At 40.2% G+C, this 20,531-nt stretch overlaps 2 protein-coding genes across 2 annotated transcripts in view; one reads left to right on the top strand and one right to left on the bottom strand.

Moving 5' to 3' along the window:
• Positions 1 to 784: 784 nt before the first annotated feature.
• FGF2 (fibroblast growth factor 2 (basic)) lies at positions 785 to 7,762 on the top strand (the record flags this gene model as incomplete). Its single annotated transcript, XM_010286602.1, has 2 exons — positions 785 to 888; positions 7,577 to 7,762. Coding segments are annotated over 2 exons (290 nt in total), but the record flags the coding sequence as incomplete, so codon positions are not given.
• A 278-nt stretch (positions 7,763 to 8,040) lies between these two features.
• NUDT6 (nudix (nucleoside diphosphate linked moiety X)-type motif 6) overlaps positions 8,041 to 20,531 on the bottom strand; it is a gene marked incomplete at its 5' end in the record, with an annotated part of 12,676 nt that continues 185 nt past the window's right edge. Inside the window, 4 exons of the mRNA XM_010286601.1 lie at positions 8,041 to 8,663; positions 12,147 to 12,201; positions 15,196 to 15,251; positions 20,486 to 20,526. Coding sequence (XP_010284903.1) covers positions 8,275 to 8,663; positions 12,147 to 12,201; positions 15,196 to 15,251; positions 20,486 to 20,526 — 541 coding nt within the window. The remainder of the gene's footprint in view (positions 8,664 to 12,146; positions 12,202 to 15,195; positions 15,252 to 20,485; positions 20,527 to 20,531) is intronic.

The following is a 20,531-nucleotide window of genomic DNA, read 5'->3' as shown; positions in this document are numbered from 1 at the left end:
GAAACAAGCTGCGGACAAAGGGAAAAACACTTGTGTGTTAATCTAAACTACTGGATGTCATTTGCAGCTGGAAAAAAGAGTTTAGACTTTGTGTTACTTCACAGGCAGTAGCTAAAAGCCATGTGATACGACCTCAACAGATTTTCAAAAAACTATGACTGTTCTTTTTTTTTTTTTTAAATAATTGATTCAAATAAACCTGCTTTTCATGTTCCCAATTTGTATAACATCATTTCTTGTGTATGCTATCCTCATCTACTTTTGCAGTTCTTTTTGTTCATTCATGCATTTTGTATGTATGATGTAAAGAAATTGATACTTTTCTGTTGGGAACTGCTAGGACATTTAGTGCGTGATACAGTCCTCATGCCAATGGCCATCTAGCTGTATAGAATTGCATGCATTCAGTGTCCAATGTAAATATTAAGAAATATCTCCGTAAGAAAATTGCCATGAAAATTTTCCATTTTCTATGACCAGTTGATCCTGCCATAAGTGGTCCTTCAAGGAATTTTACGGGTTTTTAAATTGTTTTTTTAAATGAAGGTAGAAGGATAACTCGCGCTTGTTGTTGCCAATTTTACACTAGCTGCTTACTTTGTAATAAGCATTTTCTTTGATGAAAAATGGGATTAGAAGGCTAGAGGTTGAAAGTTTACTACCTTCGCCGCAAGCTGAAGCTCAGGCTTTCTCTGGTTTTAGGTTTGAAGCAGTAGGCTTTGCTGTCAAGTGACGTATACCACAATGGCTGTGAAAATTTACTTGTGTCTTTTTTTGTTCGCAGTCAAACTTCAACTGCAGGCAGAAGAAAGAGGAGTGGTGTCAATCAAAGGTGTAAGTGCAAATCGCTTCCTGGCTATGAAGGAGGATGGCAGATTGCTGGCCTTGGTAAGCAGCGTTGTTTTAATGTTCATGTCTAAGTGCCTGTCTGTATTGGTGGGTCCTCCCCTCAGTCTGCATCAAGTAACCTCTCCTCCAGCAGGTCGTATTTAGCTGCTCTGCATGATTTATGAGGGAGAAGTTAGCTCTGCACAACTTTAGTCAATTAATTTAACTATGAACTAGGAAGAGATGGGTATGTCTGCCCTCACCTAGAAGCTGCAAAATTTAACTGGAATGGCCTGTCTGAGAGAGAAAAACCACAGTGATCATGTAGAATGGAAATTATAAGAACAAATGAAGACTCTCCCTTTTTTCCCCCCCATGAGTAACTTTTTCCTCTTTCAGTTGCTTTCATATAGCGTGATTGTAAAGACCCTTTTAAAGTAGGAAGGAAAGCTAATTTTTTTTTTTTTAATTTTGACTTTTATATGTGTGATAGTAATCTGCATATATTGTTTTCTCATCTTCCTCTTTATAAAGAATCAAGTCTTTTTGGTCATGTATACTTCCAAACTAGAAAACTGGCAAGAAAAATATTTTTGAAAATGTGGTGATAAAATTTTTAAAAAAGTTAGTAAATGTAGGTAAATGAAACTAGTCTTTAATGAGACTAGTTTTAAACTCCATGCATTTTATTGGTATTGGCTTAATTTTTAACCATGTTTTAAAGCCAGTATTTTTAGCAGACTCTGAAAGTTAGCAAGGTCTCCTAGAGCTAGATGATAAATTTTAAGAGCTGCAGTTATGTTCAGTTTGCTTATGAGACGTAGACACTGTAAATCTCTCATCCATACTTATAACCTTCAGTGCAGACAAACTTTCAGGACTGTGAAGTACCACCGTAGGGCATCCTACTGGAATTTTAGTTTGAAATAATCCCCGGTGCTTTAGGATCTTGAACACAGCTCTATTCAGCTTCTGTGCAAGTCCCCACCTGTAACAGGTGTTAGTAATAAAGTGAATTCCTAACCTTCTCTGAACTACAGCTAATGAAAGACCCATGCCAAAGGCTGTGGAAATTACATCTGGTTCCCCTCGGTTCTGCTGAAGTGAAATCGGTCTGAAGGCAAACCCAAACACTTCAGCAGTTTTACGTGAGCGGGCATCCCTGGTGTGTTCCTCAGCACCGTGTGTCTCTGCCTCCAGGAAGCCCATTTTGTTTATGCCTGTGAATACAGTTAAAGAACCTGTTTCAGGTTACAGCATTATGTACTCGGACATTGTGTGACAACTCTGTTGAAGAAAATGTGAGGAGTAGACACTGTGCTATTCTTGAATGAAGGATAATTGGGAATTTCCTGTGGTGCTGGTGTGGTGGCATTCGGCTTCCTGTTCAAATTGCCCTCCTTACCCTGAGCGACAGTGAATGGTCAAAATAGGGTGTTTAGCACTGTTGGTAAAATAATAAACACCCAGGTGTGTTTATGTTTGGGATTTCCAACTTGGCTGTTGCATGGTGGGTTTTGGCTGTAGAACATGCTTCCCTTGCAGCTATATGCAGCAGTTTTATCTGCTTAGTTCTTGTAAGGCCGTGTGCTTGGAAAGTATCTGCTGTTCACTCAGAATTACTCTCTCAAAATCTGGTAAAGTTGGGTCACTTTGTGCTTCTTACTCGAGCTTAGAAAACATATGTTTTGTTTTGCTCTGTTTCTGGAAATGGGTATTACTTGAACGGTGCTTACTGCAAACGTTACTTCCTGCAGCTCTTCATTTTTGCTCTTCGGAGGTGAAAACTCTCTACTCTTTAAGATTTTGTTCTTCAGCCAGCTTAATGAATACTTCTGCAATTTCATGATCATTTTCTGCAGCACAGGCAACGTTTTTTCCATGAGGATTTCTGTACTATGACTTCCAACAGTTTGTGGCCAGTTGTGCCTCTACCATTTTCTGCCTATAAACACATTCATGAAACTGTTCCTAATTGCCAGTGTTTCTTTTTCAGTTTGAGCAGTGTTGTGTTTCAGTGAGAGCTTTAAAAGAGCATACGCTGGAAATCTTTGTGGTGAAGTGATCTCTTCAGTGCACGTGAATTCATATCTACTGAAGCCTTCAGTTATTTCTTTTAAAACATCATGGAACTTTAATTTCTAAACACCTATTTTGTTCTCTAATCTACTAGTCACTCAAGTACCATTCTGTCCTTTTTAACATCTGTTTTGTTTCTTCTTTATTACTTTTCAGTGTCAAGGATCCAATTTACATAGTGTCCTTGTTTTATAAACGTATCAACATCTTAAAAAATACTGTCGCAAATTATTTTCAGTCCTGTTTTTGATCCAGTTGGATGTTTTTGTAAGTACTTTGTTGAGACATGTCTTTACGGTTTGTTCTGAGCTGGGTTTTGCAAACCGATTTATTGCATAGCCGGCATATCACTGCTTACACTGGCGATTTGCGTGGTGGTGCAGTGGATCACGTTCTTCTCTTGAAAGCTGGATGATACGGGTTTTAATTCAGCAGTCTCATGTTATCTGTTTACTAATGGATTCAGTTGTTGTGGAGGAGAGGTAATCTTTACCAGCTCAGTCACTGGAGGAAACATCTGGTTACTAATGCAGCTAGTCAAAACCTCCCCTTGGAAGAATGCTGGTTTAACTAAAAATATTTGTGCAGAAATGTATCTGATAATGGCTCATTTTGACTTTCCAGTTTCATTTAATTATAATAATGAAATATTTTCTCTTCATGGAACGAAATGTGTTTTGATTATTTCATGAAGAAATTAAAATTGTGGCACAAGAATACCTGTGAGAATAACCTTCTATTTCCTGGCCCTTTCCTAGTTAGAAAAGGCTAAATGTCATCATTACCTTTCTCGGGTCATAATCCATCTGCTGTGGTAGTTCCAGGTTAACCCTCTAGTTTCAGTTTTGAGCATGAACAAAGTTGAGGAATTTTAATTCCTAGTCTGAGTCCAAAAATGTCAAAACTAGTTAATTGGCATAATGTGATACTAAGGCGGACATGGTTCACACTGAAAAATGAACCAGGGGATGGCGTTTGGCCGTGTAAATAAGGGAGGAAGAACTTTGTTGCAGGAAGCTGCTGCCTCTTTTGGGCAATTAAGCTGCCCTGGGTGAATCACCTTGAGGATTTTGGCAGTTGTTGCCGTTTAGCTACTGTGGGCGGTGGCATGCAGCAGACTGTGGTACAAGCACGGCTATGACCAACGTTGCTAAGGTTTAAAACTCCAGCACTCCATGTTCTACTTAGTCGCTCAGACTCTTCTGGATGGACGTCTTGCTTGGCAGCAGACAAAATACTGACTGGTGGCAGGGCAGGCGCCAAGTGGCGCTGGCTCCCTGCTACTGCCCCAAGTGTTTTCCCTTCCTTTATCCTTTTCCTGAAGGGCTGTAGAGTTCAGGTATTCCATGATGTGCTGTGAAAGCTTTCACTGCCAGATCACCGCTTTGAGTGCAGCCTAGACCAAGGTGTATTTAAAAAAACCACATTGATATCCAGGGTCTTTCCAGGGGCTGAGGTTCCCAATGTGGTGGCTGGCATCCCACTCCTGCTGGATGGCAGTCCGGCTTCTGAAATGCCGCCTTTGGCAGATGCTAAGGAATACATAGTTTGTGAAGCCTGAACTGTCATTTGTCACATATATATGTTCACTTTTATATCAAAATATTTACATTGGCAAGGTACTGTAGGAAACCCCTGGTATCACACATCCTTTGTGGAGAAATAAGGACTTGAGTGTCCAGAGCGAATTGCATGGCACCTTTCAAAATACCTTTATGAATGTAAACACAAAACAAAAACCTTTTTTCTTTTTATCTCTCTTTTTCCACCTTTTTTTGATTATTTTTTGTAATACCCATAAATTGCCTGAGAATCTGTTTGAGGAGTCTGATCTATTCTACTTTTTAAACCTGAGTGGTATGAGGAAGGCTAAATAAAAACGATGTGTTTCTTTGCGTTGTGATTGTGTTTACTTTGTGGATTTGGTGCGTAGGAGACAGGGTCATGGGAATTTGCCTTTCGTCTGTACATGGGGCTTTGTAGTGGCCACTATATTCACCACGGGCGCACTGGAAGCCGTTTCCTTCCTGCTGGAGGCTGAAGCTGGTACAGCCAGGCCATTGTGAAGACTCAGTTCCCGCTGGTGTTAGGCATTTGATCTGCCGTACCCGATGGGGACTGCCTGGGAAGCGTGCCCAGAGAAGCCAGGTGCTGCAGCGCTGGGGGGCTGTGCTCTGTGTGGTACCTCCCCAGCACCTCTGCTGCCCATGTGGCACCCGCTGTCCCGGCGCTTCCAGAAGTGCCACCGCTTCGGCTGCCATTGTCCCTTTGCCAGAATTTCCAGCTTGGGCAATTGTACTGAATTTGCCTTAACTCTGCTTAAAGTTTGGTTTTGTTCTTACGTGCTTCGCTTCTTTATATGGTTTCTGTGCCCTCGTAAGGCTGCTGTAATCCATTTCAGGCTTGGATCTGTAGCTCAAGGCAATTAATGCATCTGTTTTCATTACTGGAACAAAACTCATTGAAATACAATTTATCTTGAGGAAGATTACTCAAAATACAAATTATATGAAAATTGTTAATTTGATTTCTGCTATGTGCAATGTAAAAATATTAGTGAGTTATAGAAATGAGAAACTGCATATGGATTTTCTCTTGTAAGTTCTTTTCCTCAGAAAGCAAAAGTCATAGCTGAAAATGGTTGAAGTGGAGGAAAATACTGAAGACACATGTTTGGAGACAGATCACTTTATTCCAGGCTGCTTTTGAATGACTTAATTGCTTGTAGCTACAGAAACTTGGCGTATATGAGGAGTCGCTGCTCTTTTGTATGTTTTCGTGCATACTGTAGAAAGTCTAGTTGTTCCAAGCTCACTTTGTTAGTTCTAGTTAGATACTTCATATATTCACGAATATTAACAGAAGATTGCAACAAAGAGTAGCCTGCTTGTTTAGGGAATTGCTTCACATTCCCTGTCTCCTCTCCAAGATTTCACATGCTTTCATTTTAACGACTAGCTTTTCTCCTCTTCTGGCATTCCCCAAAATTTTCTAGGTAAATGAGTATGAGCTGATGGACTGACAGATGGTGTGTATGAAACAAAAGAGCCCCGCCAGCTCCAGTAAGTTCCTGTAATGTTGAACTTCTGCCATCTTTGTCTTTGAGAAAATAATTTCTCTTGCTTAAAGCGCTGGTTCTGCAGCAGGTCTGGCACCGACTGCTACCAGAGCAGTTTCTCCACTGACAGGGGTTCTGCTGTTGTGAATATGCCTTGGGATAAAAGCAGTTAAACACCGATGCAAATCCTCTTCCTATAGAACAAGATCTTACTTGAGGCTCTTTGTACGTCCTCTTACGTTTCCGATACAGAGGAACTATGTCATTTCTTGGTGGTGGATTTCACAACGTGAATAAACATTCATGTTTTCTGTTGACTATGAGCAGCTCGAAGTACTAGTCATAGTTAAATGGGCTTCGTTAAAGTCCCCCAGGCAATAACAACTATCCAGGAAAATGTGTGGGCTGAAGTCTTGCACTAGATGATGCCTACCTCACGTGATCTCACCGGTAGCAGTGGGATCAATTGAAGATGAAGACTTTCTCTTCAGCAAGGGCATCCCGAGGGAGCAGTGGTTTCTGCTGTGGGCAAAGATGTGCGGAAGAAAGTATCGCACTGTATTCGTTAATGGCAGGCTTGCCTTTTGAGGGCTTTAGATGCAGCTGAGTATGTCCTACCTCATGGTGGTCGAATGCAGTGCCTAAGACATACGTAGTAATTCCCTGTATGGGTCTCCCGGCCTCCAACCCATCTCAGCTGTTGGCGCCTTCTGAGCCAAGAATGGTTTTTACGTATTTAATGAATTTCAGTGTATTTTGTTTCCATGAACTTGTCCAAAAGTGACTTGAATCCCTGTAAGCTGGGGGAAACAGTAACTCCCTACGGTAGGGGGCTCAGCAGCTCAACTTTTACCCATTGCGCGAAGAACCACCTTCTTTCACGTTTGTAGGTGTAAAGGCATCTTAATCCCATGTAGGTGGAGTTGGTTTTGAAGACTTACTTCTAGCAGCAGAATGGTTCCATAGATGCTCTTCTAAGTAAGCACTGGCAGAGTATGCTTGGTTTCTCTGTGGAATAGACTTCTTTGCCAGGTCTGGTCTGTCTTACAATGATTAAAAGTTTTGAATTTTAAAAAATCTTGAACAGATGCAGACGTGGCACTGTTTCAGAGTGCTATAAATACAGACTTGAATTAGCTTTAGGAAAGTTAAACCTCAAAATTGGAAAAGAATAGGCAAAGGCTGAAACTATGCCATACTGTTTCTCTAACTGATAGAGGTTGGTTTGAGGAAGGCAAGGGGAATACTTGGACGAGGGGGGACACTAGGACGAGGTGGCAAAACTGCTGAGCTTGGAACTTGGGATCAATCAGTAAGTGCCAAGGGACAGGGTTCTTCATTTGTTTGAACGAGTTTCAGGTCAGAACAAAGAAACACCTAGTGAGAACAAACTAGAATCTGCCTGGTCTGTGTTGAAGGCTACAAGTGAATCATAGTTAAAAACTGTACTTTGTAAACAGTAACTCTTTCTTTAAATATGAAACATTTAATGTGAATTTCTTAAAACCAAATGTTTTGCCAGTTTATGTGCTTGATACGTTAGTCCCATGAATCTGAAGAATTGATTTGATGTGATGGAATATCAATAATCCTTTTCTTTTTCCTCTTCAGAAATGTGCAACAGAAGAATGTTTCTTTTTTGAGCGTTTGGAATCTAATAACTATAACACTTACCGATCACGGAAATACTCTGATTGGTATGTGGCACTGAAAAGAACTGGACAGTACAAACCTGGACCAAAAACTGGACCTGGACAGAAAGCTATCCTTTTTCTTCCCATGTCTGCAAAAAGCTGATTTCCATGGCGGATTCCGAGCACGTACGCCACACTACACTAAAGACGTCGAGTTTCCTCCTCCCCTCTGAAGTAGCAAAAATATAAGCAATTACTTGCTGATATTAAATACTTTTGTAGATACCAGATTAAAGCATGAATGTTTTCATACTGTCTTTACATTGAGCTTTAAACCTATTGTGCCATTGTGTGTGGAGATAAAATTACTTGGAAAATACACTTTCAGGATCAGTAACACTTCTGTTTCCTGCTAGGGATCTATATAGAGCTATTTTATTTACCTTATGTTTGCTTTACAGAGTAAAGGAAAACAAATCTGATGCACACTTACAGCCATATTTACCTTTAAAAATAATAAATTTATTTATCTATAGGTTATCAGAGAATAGAGTAAATAATTACTTTCTAATAATTACCTAAAAAGAAGTGCATGGGTAACTTTAATATGGTCTAAATAACACTACAGTAATAATTCTAAATTATTAATATAATGAAATGTGAAATGTATTGCTATCATGTAATGTTTTTATAGGACTCGGGCAGCTCCCTGTGGTACAGTTTGTAGAACAGGCCTGTGTAGACAGCTGGAAACTCTCTCATGGTTAGATCAATCTTATCAAACCCTTCCTGATATCCGTAAAGTAAGAGTTTCGCTACGTTGCTGGTGATGGGAGTAGCGTGTTTTGTCCTAGCAAGCTCATCGAGGTCCATCCATTCACACCTCAGGCACTCCTGCTGGCAGAAGCTGATGTGGAAGGAGGAGGGTTCCAGGCGACAGACGATGTACATATCCGACTTCCCAAAGGCTCCGGGGTGTCTGTGTTGCTGTCTGAGGCTTAGGATGGACTTGAACTCTGACTTAATGCCAGTCTCTTCGAAAACCTCTCGAACTGCTGTGTCTCCTAGATGAAAAAAGCAATCCTTACAATACATGTGAGAATGAATAGCTTCACACTCTTTAAACCTTTCAATCGTAGAAAACCTCTAACTCAAAGCATTCTCTGTTTTGCTTCATAAGCTTTTCAGAATGTAAGCCTGTTTGTTTTGACACGAGGATAACAAAACTAATTGCTATGTGCCTTTCTTGTGTATATCCTACAAAATGATGAAAGTAAGAAACTTTTGATAATACTGTACAGGGTGTGGTTTTGAAACGGACATTCTGATGGTCGCTGGCTCCACTGATCTCTTAATCCAAGATGGCATTGCAACCCTCTTTTCAGTCCTTTGAATCTCAGCCCCCGTCTCTCTCCTTGCCTCTGCCCAGACTCTGTGCAGCTGAACACCTGTACGTGTGTCAGCTCAGTTTCATCGCCCTTTGCCACAGGGCGTAACAAAATAGGTAAAACTGTTCTTCGCAGAAAGTGAATGTTGGCACTAATTCCTTTTCAAAGTATCTTAAGTGTCAAGTGAAGTTTGAAATACACCATAGTACCAGTATGGCACGTAGCCTGTTCTTGCAGAAAGCACGTGGCAGCCATGCTCACGTGGATGTTTTGTGTACATCAAGCGAAGTGATGTGATAATGTTCCTCATTACAAAAGTAGCTGAGGCTTCAAGGGTCTAAAGGGTCTGTGTACTGCAATTACAGCCAGAGAATTACCCATTTAGCCAGCACTCTTCAAAAGAGAAGATTTTTTTTTTTCTTGAATAGTAACTTCAATTGAAGAGCCCAAATGAGATTTTTGATACTCCACTTATTTCCCCAAATTCTGCAGTTTCATTGTAGTCAAATCCTAATTGCCTGGGGTAACTACTGGTAGGTAAAATACTGGCTTTTTCCAAATCTATGTAAACCCATAGTTGTGTGGTCTTTGAGTGGTAAATGCATATAGCCATTTAGCAATGTTACCTGCTTCCGTTTAGTTCATTTTCAGTAAGAAACAAGTGCGTTGGCTTCTAAAAGCGAACAGCTTTTTAACAGGACTTTGTAGAGATTTGCATTCCTATGGAAGCTTGCATCTTGACATGTCAGAGGTGAACAAACCAGGTGTTTTAGGGGTAGTTTCAAATACTGGAAATAATTTCAGGACACACATCCAAACCAAATGATTTATCCAGCAGAGGCCAGACAATGCTGTTAGTGGCCCTGATTCTGCATGTCCTTCTGCCTCAGCTCAGCTTCCATCTTGCAATGGAACGAGCTGTGTGAAGTTTACACCAAGTGTATAGAGATTTTTGTGGGACTGGAGACCCATTAATACATGGTGCCTGCAGAACATTTACGTTTGTGACTTTATTACAGCATTAATTAGTTGAAAGGCTACTCCGTATGGGGAAGGTACTCCCTTCCCATTCTGACCCTTGGAGAGAGTGCATTTTGTGTTACCCAGAGAGGCCTCCGCAGTCCTCTCATGTAAAATAGTGGTTGTAAAGCAGACTCCCCATGGCAAGTTGTTTTACTATTAGGCAAGGGGCTGTGTGACACAAAAGTGGTCAAAGAAGGTAAACAGCTGAGATCCTGAGGAATGCTGAGGCAGGCTATGGTAAGAAAAATGAAGTAATTAGGGGTTTCGTTTCAGCTTTGAGCTTTGCTTTTATCTAAAGTACCTTTTTCTGTTTCCCTGTTATTTAAGCGTGTATGTATATACATATAAATACATAATGTCAGTTAAACTAGAAGAAACACTAGGGCTTGAGTTTCAGAAATACTCAAATACAAAAACGTGTGCGCTTTGCTTAATTTGCATTATGAAACTATTCTGATTACTTGCGCAAGTCAGTTTGTACTCATTAGTAGGCAGCCGTATATTTTGTCCCTTCATATAATCACAGGATCTTCAAGCATTGCAACTGCAATTTGTAATCGTCATTTGAAATTTAGTCCCTTGAACGACTGTGAGTTTATAAGGTTTGATGTAAGGATAAAAAAAAAGTAAAATTAAGCTCTACTATGTTTTATGCTTCACTAATTTATACCTTCTTGTACTGTTAAGATGTGTTGCAGAGAATCATAACTTTTATTATATAGTTCAGAAGTGGCAGGAGGGGAGCTGTAAGAGACTTGTCTCCTCCCAGGTGTTTCTCTATACCTACGCGCAGGCTCCAGCCCCAGCCTCGCCTGCTATTTGAGGGATGGCCACTGGCTTACTCGGTATTCCTCTGGGGAAGCTGTTGCCAGTGCTGGTCATTCTTTTCCCTCAGTACAAAAATCCCTCTGGTGTCTCCTAGAAGTGAAAGGGAGCCTGGCTGGAAAACATGGCCTTTGGGATTCTTCTGAAAACACAAATCCATTTCACTGTGTTGTATGTATTTACACTGTCAGGCAAATGGTTTTGATTTCTATCACCATGTTTGACAAAAAGACTTAAAATGTGACTCGTGAGTTACGAAAACTGCAACTCGGCCTTATCCCCGCTAATTAGAAACCTTCTCCATGTAGAGAAATAATGAACTGGAATCCAGGCCCTCCACACGGTGTTGTAGGAAGACTGCTAAAAATAGCAGATGAAACAGTCAGGAAACCTGGGCTCGATACCCAGTTTGCCAGAGCTGCTGCGTTGCTCTGGGCAACATTTTTGAGTTCTGCATTTTTGAGTTATTGGAAGAATATATTCATATCTGAATACTGATACGGGGCTACATTAATGGGAGCAAATGTGACTTTTGAAAACAAGACCTACCTAATAACTGCAGTATAACTTAAGAATTAACCAGTCTGCAGATCATAATTTTAAGGGGTGAGATACAAGGAGAAAGAGCACAGTTTCCTCTCTCTTCATAAACACCCTTGTTCATTCACCTCTGCATGTAACTGCAGCAGTGTTCACCGTCACCTGGGTCAAAATGATAGGTTGCCTCAAATCAGCATTGTTTTTTAATACAGAAGTGCCTTATGTCTCTGGTTGAAAGTAAGTGCCCACAAGCCTTGGGCACTTGCACTTAACGCTGGTCTAGTGCCAAAGAGCTCTTAGTCTAAACAAGTCAAAAGAACAAGGGGAGAAGGAAGCAAGTGTATTTATTTCTGTTTCGCACATAAAAATGGAGAGTTGGAAATTTTTGCTCATTACATCGCTGAGCTCACTGCCCTGGATTCCAGTGTGAGCTGAGAGCTCGCTGTTTCAGTTTTATTTGGGTTACATACTGACTACCTTAATCCTCTGCACTTCTGGCTCGTGACAGCATATCCAGCGAGCCTACAAAAAATAAGCTGGCTTCAAGCACTCATTTAAGAGAAATTGTGGAAGAGGGTAAGTGTTATAAATACAAAGCTTCCCTGCCCTGAACATAACGTTATCCCATTACGATTCAGGTCATGTCACTTCGTCTATTCACTAATTCAAAGAAGTGGTTAGTCATAGGAGTGACGTGGGTTATGATGTGCTTCAGTACTGTTAATGTCTTTATAATTCTGTTGATGTCTGAGCTGTTATCCTAGGACTTACCAATGTCTTCGCCTGGATTAGACAGACCTCCTGGAAACTTCCACGCATTTAGAGTCTGTATTGGAGGAAAAAAAATACTAATGAAGTATGCAGCCTTGTTTTGTATTCTCTAACATGGAGGAGACAATTAACACATGACTTTTTGTTGAAGTTGCAGTATTGTAATTACTCCTAGAAACATCAGTAAGACTTTATGTAGGAACTTCTCTGTTCTTGGTAAGGTGAGGATCAGAGATAACTACAGTCTGTATGAAATATTGGAACAAAACACCTACTGATCGAAAATACAAACTGTCTAACAGTCATTAGACAACATTGCTGCTAGATAACTAGGTAAAGTAGTTGAATATTAAAAAAAGCTGCTATAGACTATATACTCTTATATTTAATCACTAATGTATTCCAATTCTATGGTTTTGGCTTTTAAAAAATGTATTTATATTTAACCTACAAACAGGTATTATGATTGTAGTACTGTTCTATCCTGCACTGGCTTTTAAGATGACTTTGTGTGTCTGTAATAACCAGTTAGTGTAACTTGTCGTTTGTTTTCATGGAAGACAAAAACTGAGGCCTTGTGTGTGATTTACATATAGAAGCATTTATTGAATTGCAATAAAGTTCAGTACTTAAAACAGAATGTGAAGTGCAGACCTGATGCTGTAAATGATACTGGTAAAGGAATCCCAGTTCCTACACCTCTTGCAAATGCATAAAGATTTGTAGGCGTTACCTTTACCTCTATGTACTATTCTTTTAATTTCTTTCCTTATTAAAAGTTCATGTAAGAAGAAGTTAACCTTCAACTAGAAATGAATGCAGTAAAATGGTACACTCGGGGTGGGGGGAGGGGGGAAGAGGTAGCTTTTCTTGTACAGGCAGTGTAGAGAGGGAAGTTGTGTGCTTTCCAGTGATTTGAAACCCCACCGACTACACTGGAGAATGTTTTTTTTTTTTCCTGGGCACTCTTAAAGGACTTGGGTGGGATTTTAAAGTAATTCATTAAAAATAGTGCAGATGAAAAATTTGCATATATTCATCTATTGGCTTTCAGTTCCTGGAAATTTTTCTTTGTGCTGTGGAATTGTCCTTTCATGATTAAACCCAAACAGCTCTTAAAATTCCACTAGCTGTTTAAATTTTTTTATTTTTTTAGTGTTCAGAACATCATTTGTATTAAAAGTCGCCACTTCAGGGAAATTTCGTGGGGAAGGAGAAGCAAGAGGAGTGGTGGAACTGATAGTGGGAAACAGACGCCGTCTCAGCCTATTTGCTTGCAATGAGCTATTTTATTTGTTCACTGCATAAGACACGTACGTGTGTTCATGCACCTCAGTTTTTATACTTATTTTATCCACTCAGTGAAAGAGAGCTACAAAGAGGGGAGCTGGAAACAACCTTTTATTTTCCCCTTCACCTTCCTCACGCACTGTGCTGGGTGTCAGCTCTGTTCTGGAATATACCCATCCCGTGTTTTGGGCTGGGCTGGAGCAGGGAGTGGTGCCAGGCTAGTCCTCTTGTGTTTTGGGGCCAGGGGCTGGGAATTGGACCCAGAGCCTGAACAGAGCATCTGGTGTCTCACTGTCAGAACTGGATAGAGAGATCTGCGCTTAAAATGGCCGTGGGTGAGCTTTAACAAAACGACAGCATTAAGTTGTTAAACCTCAAGCCTCCTGGGCTTAGGAAACTACTATTTCCTTCTAAATATGCAATTTCCATTTTTATTCTTCGAGAGTGTTTAAGACACTTACTAACAGGTAAGCATGCAGTTTTATAACTTCTGTGTGCATAAAAGGAACAATAATGGCAGCATTTCTGAAGTTTACACTGCACTGTTCCTGGAGACTTGCTGGAACTGGAACCGCTTTTGGAGGGGACAGATTGCATGCTGGATTTATGCTTTAATCGGTAATTACTGAATGTAAGCCTGAAGGTCCTGCTGTAGAGAAGTCCTTGGAATTTTACTTTATGGTAAGTAAAAATATAAAATCGGTAATTTACAGGAAATAAGGGTGTTTCTCAGCACTCTGTTACAAATTCAACACGTATGACTGAACCTGCCTCTGAAAGCACCCTTTCATGGGAGTTCATTAACTGTGTTGTAACTACCCATGAACTGACGAGATGTTTTGGGTCCCGAGAAGGAATCTCTTAATAGCTATTTCAGGAAAGACAGAAAAATGTAGCCAGTGAGATTCTGGCACAGTTTAACTATATAAAATGAAAATGATGCAGCCAAGGATACTTCTGTGTAGGTTTGGCTTGTTTCCGTGTTAAAATTACAGTTAATCTCACTGCACTAGAGACACTTCTATTTAATATGCAAAGGAAAGCATAATGGAAGTCAAGCATGCATTAAATGGAATAGCACAGGCAACTGCTGAAGAGCTAGCGAGCTTTCTGCACTTGCTGTGCTAAAACCTAGGTTAGCCTGAGAGAGGCTGGAAGACATTACCAGCAAGGGATGCTTGGTTACCTCAAGCCACATCACACAGCCCACCATCACCACACTAATACTCTCTGGTTTGGCACTCTCAGTAGTGAGCTCAAGCACTTCAGTCTGTGAGAAATTAATGATCTTTACACCTGCTGTACAAAGGTGGTCTCCAGGGCGTGGCCAACCATGTTATTGCTTATTTAAAGCCAAGATAGGCCTGGAATTTTCAAAACCAAACATCATCAGAATCTTCTTCCAAAATCTGCTTTGAGCCATGCGTTTTTTTCCAGAGGTCTGCATGGATCCAAACACAAGATCAGGGATTCTTGGGTCAGTTACAGGAGAAAATGGAAATCTCAAAGCAGAAAGGATACTTAATTCTGCTGATTCAATCACCAGTTATAATTAAGAACAAAGCTGTTGATTTTCAAAATCTTACTTTTTTTCCCTTCAAATGCAATACAGCAATCTGTTGATAGATGTGTTCCAAGACACACACAAGTTAACCATCACAGTTTTTGGACTGTACTGAAAAGATGATCTTTGTTTTATATTATAGAGTAGGCTTATCTAAATTAACTTCTCTATTTTATAATGCTATAACAAACTTACCCTGTTTTTGTCTTGTACGACCAACACCTTTCCAGTGCTTTCATCTAGAACAGCACCTAGGAGAGAGAGAATATTGAAAAGATTGTTAGACAACTACGTTCAATTTTAACAACCATAATTTAACATGTTTTGATAAAGCACAACAAACCCCTAATGATACTCGTTTTACAGTTAGCAAGATTTGTCTGGATGAATCACAAAGTGGTTTGTCAGTGGAAAACTGATATACAATAAAATGTGAAAAAAGGTTAAGGATCCTGTATAAAAATTCAGAGTTAGCAGTACCAAGATAAGTACTTCCAACATCTAAGTTCCAGATAAGACAAGAAATGAAAAGAATAATTTGCTTGTATTAATATTATCAGAACTAAAGAATGCACAATCAAGATGTCTTCCAAATAATCTATCAGAGCTGCTTGCTTTGGCAGAGACGTGCCTGTAATCTTGCTCAAGTAACAGAAATTCTTCCAGTGACTCTGGCTGAGTAGCCATGATGGGCACGAACCCTTCTCCAGTGAAATTCACAACAAAATGCCTGCCTGAGTGTTTTCTGCTTAATACACAAGGTTTAGTACTCAGTGGGCTGACAATGTTCAAGTGGTTCACTATAAACTCATACTGTACTACCCAGCTAACAACTCATGACAGGAACTGCACAGCAATCCGAGTCAGTTTTTTAATCAAAAAGCTTTGCTTCCAAGTGGAAAAGTGACACCTTCACTTGATTCATACATCCCCCCCCCTTTTTTTTTTTACTGGAAAGTTCAGCTTTTCCTTGTGTCGTCACGCTCAGCCCATAACTTTCTCCCGCTGATTACAAGCTTTCCTACTCTTTAAAACCCAAGTGCTTTCATGTTTAATCATCACGTCACACTCATTGGTCATGCCTTCAAAATGTCTCCCCTTTAAAATAGGTATTTTTCTCGGATTTTCAAGTGCGCTGCGGTGAGCAGAATGAGGACGGTTGCGCGACTTACCAGGCTCTTTTCCACATCAGTCATGCATGGGTTTCAAATTAGTAGGTAATGATAAAAAAATGCTTATATCATTTTACAGCAGGAGGAAAAGTATATGGACGGATCTGTGATTATATGCACATTTAAAATGCAGTTTGACATTTATGCAGCTGCTCATTTTACACATTTCCTTAACTAACAGGACTGGCCACAGATGATGATCATTTAAAATGCTATGGGGACATATTTCTGCAGAAGGGAATTATTAAGGAATGAGTGTCCAGCTCAAAACATTCTCTGTTTTTTAATAATACATGGCAGACGTGTAGGAGGGAATATTTAAAAGATGAAATACCAATCTTCCTTCGAGATATGTCAAAAGGACGTGCTTTAAGAGGGTAGTCACGTATCTCCCTCCCCCTGGCTTGTGACTTTATGATTTCATTCCTCCTGTAACTGTTTAGCAGTGTCCGGGTTCAAGTACTCTACTGATTAAGAGAGAAAACAAAAGGAAAGCAGGAGCAACTTTGATGCACGCTGTGATTAAAGGGATTATTTTCTAGAAAAGACATTCTTCAGCCAAATGGTTTGCTGAGACCAAGGAGGACTGCTGAAGACAGGAAACTGCAGTTTGAATCAAACAGAAAGAACGTTTTCTCTCCTCTGTTCCCCAGAAATCAATGCCTCTGAATGTAATTTTTGGCAGTGAAATTCTCTGCGAGATGTCCAGAATCTCTGCTAGATGATACCTAAATCCAAAGCAAGAAGAAAAGAAAAACACTAACGGGATTTGCTGTCTGGTCTCATTTTCCCAAGTGTATCTCAGGAGTCCCTCTGCTGAAGCTTGCTGGGCAATGCCTGGTTAGTATCGGTGAGATCAGAGCTTGGCTGCAGGCTCTGCGCTGCCATTTTAAAAACTCCCCCTCTTGCTACAAATGTGGTACTTGGAGCTTTAAATCATCCAATGCCAGGCTGACTTTCTGGAAAGGTTTACACTTGTAACCTAACCAAGTAATTGCTATTACAGCACTGCTTTGTTTTGAATGTTCTCTTTTGGGAAATAGGTAAGAAATTTTTTTTTTTTAAAAGTATCCCTTAGAGAACTTTAGACAATGAGTAATGGAGGGGAAAAATATCTTATTCTACCTGTTTATTTATGACTGATGTAAACGTTAATGAAAAGATGTTGAGTTGAAAAGCACTTGTCATCCATGTAACGAGTGCACACACAACTGCCTGCATTGTAAACATCAGCAGGCAGGAATACGTATTACTTTGTAAAACAACTTGTGAACTGCTTTGAAATCACTTTTGATTCCTTAGACCATCATAACCTATGTAACTTCACTCTCCTGTGCAGTCTGACATTTATGCAGCTGCTCATTTTACACATTTCCTTAAGTGACAGGACTGGCCGAGGTTGATGACGCTGTGTGTCTATGAGCGTGTGGAGACCCTTCTCTCTCTTCAATTCCAATGACTTTGTTTCAACAATTAGATTAAGGTAGGTAGCAATGAAGATAACAGCTGTGTTGTAAGGCTTACACTACACATGAGGGAGAAGAAAACGACTTACTTTTCTTCCTCTCCTTTTACTTTCCTTCCTCAACTCGTCTTCCTGTGCCATTGTTACATGGTCTATTTACAAACACATCACCTTCTGGATGGCAGACCACTTCCTCCTAGGAGGCGGAAAATTTTGGAAATGCTTTTCAAAAACATCTTAAATCATTTCGTACACCAGAAGCTTTTTTGTACCTTTACATACTTGGAAAATCCTGCCGCCTACAAACGGATGCAGCAAGTTAGCTGGAAGACACATCACATATTCCACTATTTCTAAACAATAATGGCCAAGCCCAATGAGTAACGTTTGCTACTCTCTGCTTGGCGACTCTGATCTTGTCTGGCAAAGTATGACCTGACCTTGCTTATTCACACCTTTGTCACCACTTGGCTGGATGATGCCAAGTCACTAGCCCTGGCTGAGCAGCCTTTGCCATGTGGGAAACTCCAGACGGGACGAAAAGCAGCTGCTGGTCTACTTGGCAATGCAGGCTCACTACCTGTTGCCTGCTCCCTGTGCTGGCTTCCTGCAGGCTCCCGCACCCACTCTCAACTTCTCTGCTTTTTATTTGCGGGATGCTCAATGGACTAACTCCTATATTTAGCTGACTGGCTACAGCTTTGAGATGAAGACTCTCATCAGCAGATCTGCTTCTCTTTACTGCAAGAAACTTTCCTAAAATACAGTTTTCCATGCAGGAAATAAAATTGCCAAGGCTTTGGCACATACACACAGTATAAATGCAAATATTTAAATAATTTAGTATTTCAATAAAATTAATTAAAAATAAACCAAAGCCCTTCCACTACCCAGGCTCTCCCTCCTGAAGTAGAAAGATAATGGAATAAACATATGCCATGTGACATCCACGCTGCTTAGCATATTCTTGCAATGTGTTCCAGATCCACTGAGAGTGAGTGGAACAGAGAAAAAAAAAAAAATTGCAGTCATTACTTCACACACAGAAATCTGTTTGTTTACCTGCACAAATGCCTGCCTTAAGTCTCTACCTCTTTTAAAGAAATTCCCAATAATGAATAAAAATGTAGAGCTTTGAAAAGTGGTAGCAAAGAATACATACATTATATGTTGTGCAATTTTTAAATCTTATGAAATCCACACTGTAGTTAAGAAATTTTTTTCTTTCCCTGAAGTTTTTTCTTACTTGCAGAGTGCAAAGTGCTTCTCTCAAAGGACACCAGCAAACTATGCTTTGAAAGTGCATTTATCGTCTTTTCAAATGTTTATTTGAGAGTTTTTCAAAGTTATAATTTTTCTTGCATTAAGTCCTTCCTGATAACCATTAGGGTCACAACACATCTGTTACACAATTTTCTTTTAAATAGCACTTTCAGCTATGCAAAGGCTGCTTCAGAAAAAAAATCCCCTTTCAGTTAGTCACGCTTCCTCAAAAATGCAAGCTATAACCATAAGAAGTAACACGGTGCTTTTGCTAGCAGAATACATTATCTTACTCGAGGTTAATGCCGCATATTTTAATGGTGAGGTCTTCATACCTCAGTAAAACATGCTCTAACATGTCCATTGAAAAAATCCAAGCCTGTCTTCAGCTTCTACGCTGCCCTCTACCGGCTCCATAACTGAGAACTCCCACTACTGATAGTAGTAGCACCGTTTTATAATTGAAGGCTTTGTGTTTCCAAAACTTACTTTCACCTGACCTGCTGCTACATAGAATAATCCAGGTTTTACGAGTCCTTCCTAATTAGGTTTTTTGAAATTGCTATTTATGGGTCTTAACAGCACTTGGTACAAGAATTAACATCCCTGCAAGCCAAGGATAAACTAGTCAGCTTTGTAACAGGAGAGATTTGCTGCCTCTCTGCTGTAAACTGCTGAGTGTTATATAGCCTTTACCAGTATGTGAGGAGTACTGGTACTACTCCAGATTACTGAGTGATAGGACAGGTAATTACCTATTTGTTGAAGACTGCTGAGACAGAGAGTAAAACCATTCAAATTTGGTGAAGCCGTGTTCAAGGTAACTCATCATCAGTTCCTTGTAACTGTGTTGTATAAAAAAAGGGGACACCACCTTATCTAGTTCCTTGGGAATTTCCTCAGGGTTTTAGAGCAACTCCTTTCTAACTGTGGTTGCGGGAGGTCTAGATGGGTAAGAGTATGGTGTTTGTATGTTTGCTTGTTTGGGTTGTGGACTTCTATGCACAGCTTTTGGACTGTTGTAATTTAGGCTAACGGGTGTGCTAGCTCCTGAACAATCCCTCTTGGGTCAACTTTGCCCCATTTACAGACCTTAACTTGAGCATAGCTTAGGCAGATGCATATATTATGCATGTACAGTAAGGACAGGGAGCAGAGAAATGATTCTTGTCTGAGAAGAATGTAGGTACTTGTTTTACTTTTGAAAAACTGGTTGAAATCCTACCTCTCTCACCTGCAAGGTAAAAGTCAAGATATGTTCCTCAAAATAGTGCTTAAAAACAATATTCCTGAGGTAAATTTTAAAGCTTCAGGACCACATTTTCTTCTCCCTCAGCTATTTATGATTTTCTCAAACTGGAATTGTTTTAAGAAACCTCTCTTTATTGGCCTGTTCTCAGCCACACGCATAGTTGTACGGGCGCATTCACGAATGACACGCTTCACTTTGTAAAGTTACCCAAACGTTACGCAGCTGGCTTCCACGCATTACTTGGGCGGAGGGAACAGTCGATTGCCTACTGAACCTGGTCCGACGGGCTCGTTCAAAAGGCTTTTTGTGCGTCCGACTGCTGTTGTAACTAACCTGCAACTCCCAGCTGGTGGGTGGCGTACCCCGGTAGCCTGCTGGG

The sequence above is a fragment of the Phaethon lepturus genome, unplaced genomic scaffold (assembly GCF_000687285.1).
Source record: "Phaethon lepturus isolate BGI_N335 unplaced genomic scaffold, ASM68728v1 scaffold42324, whole genome shotgun sequence".
Taxonomy (NCBI): domain Eukaryota; kingdom Metazoa; phylum Chordata; class Aves; order Phaethontiformes; family Phaethontidae; genus Phaethon; species Phaethon lepturus.
This window is presented reverse-complemented; position numbering and strand designations above follow the sequence as displayed.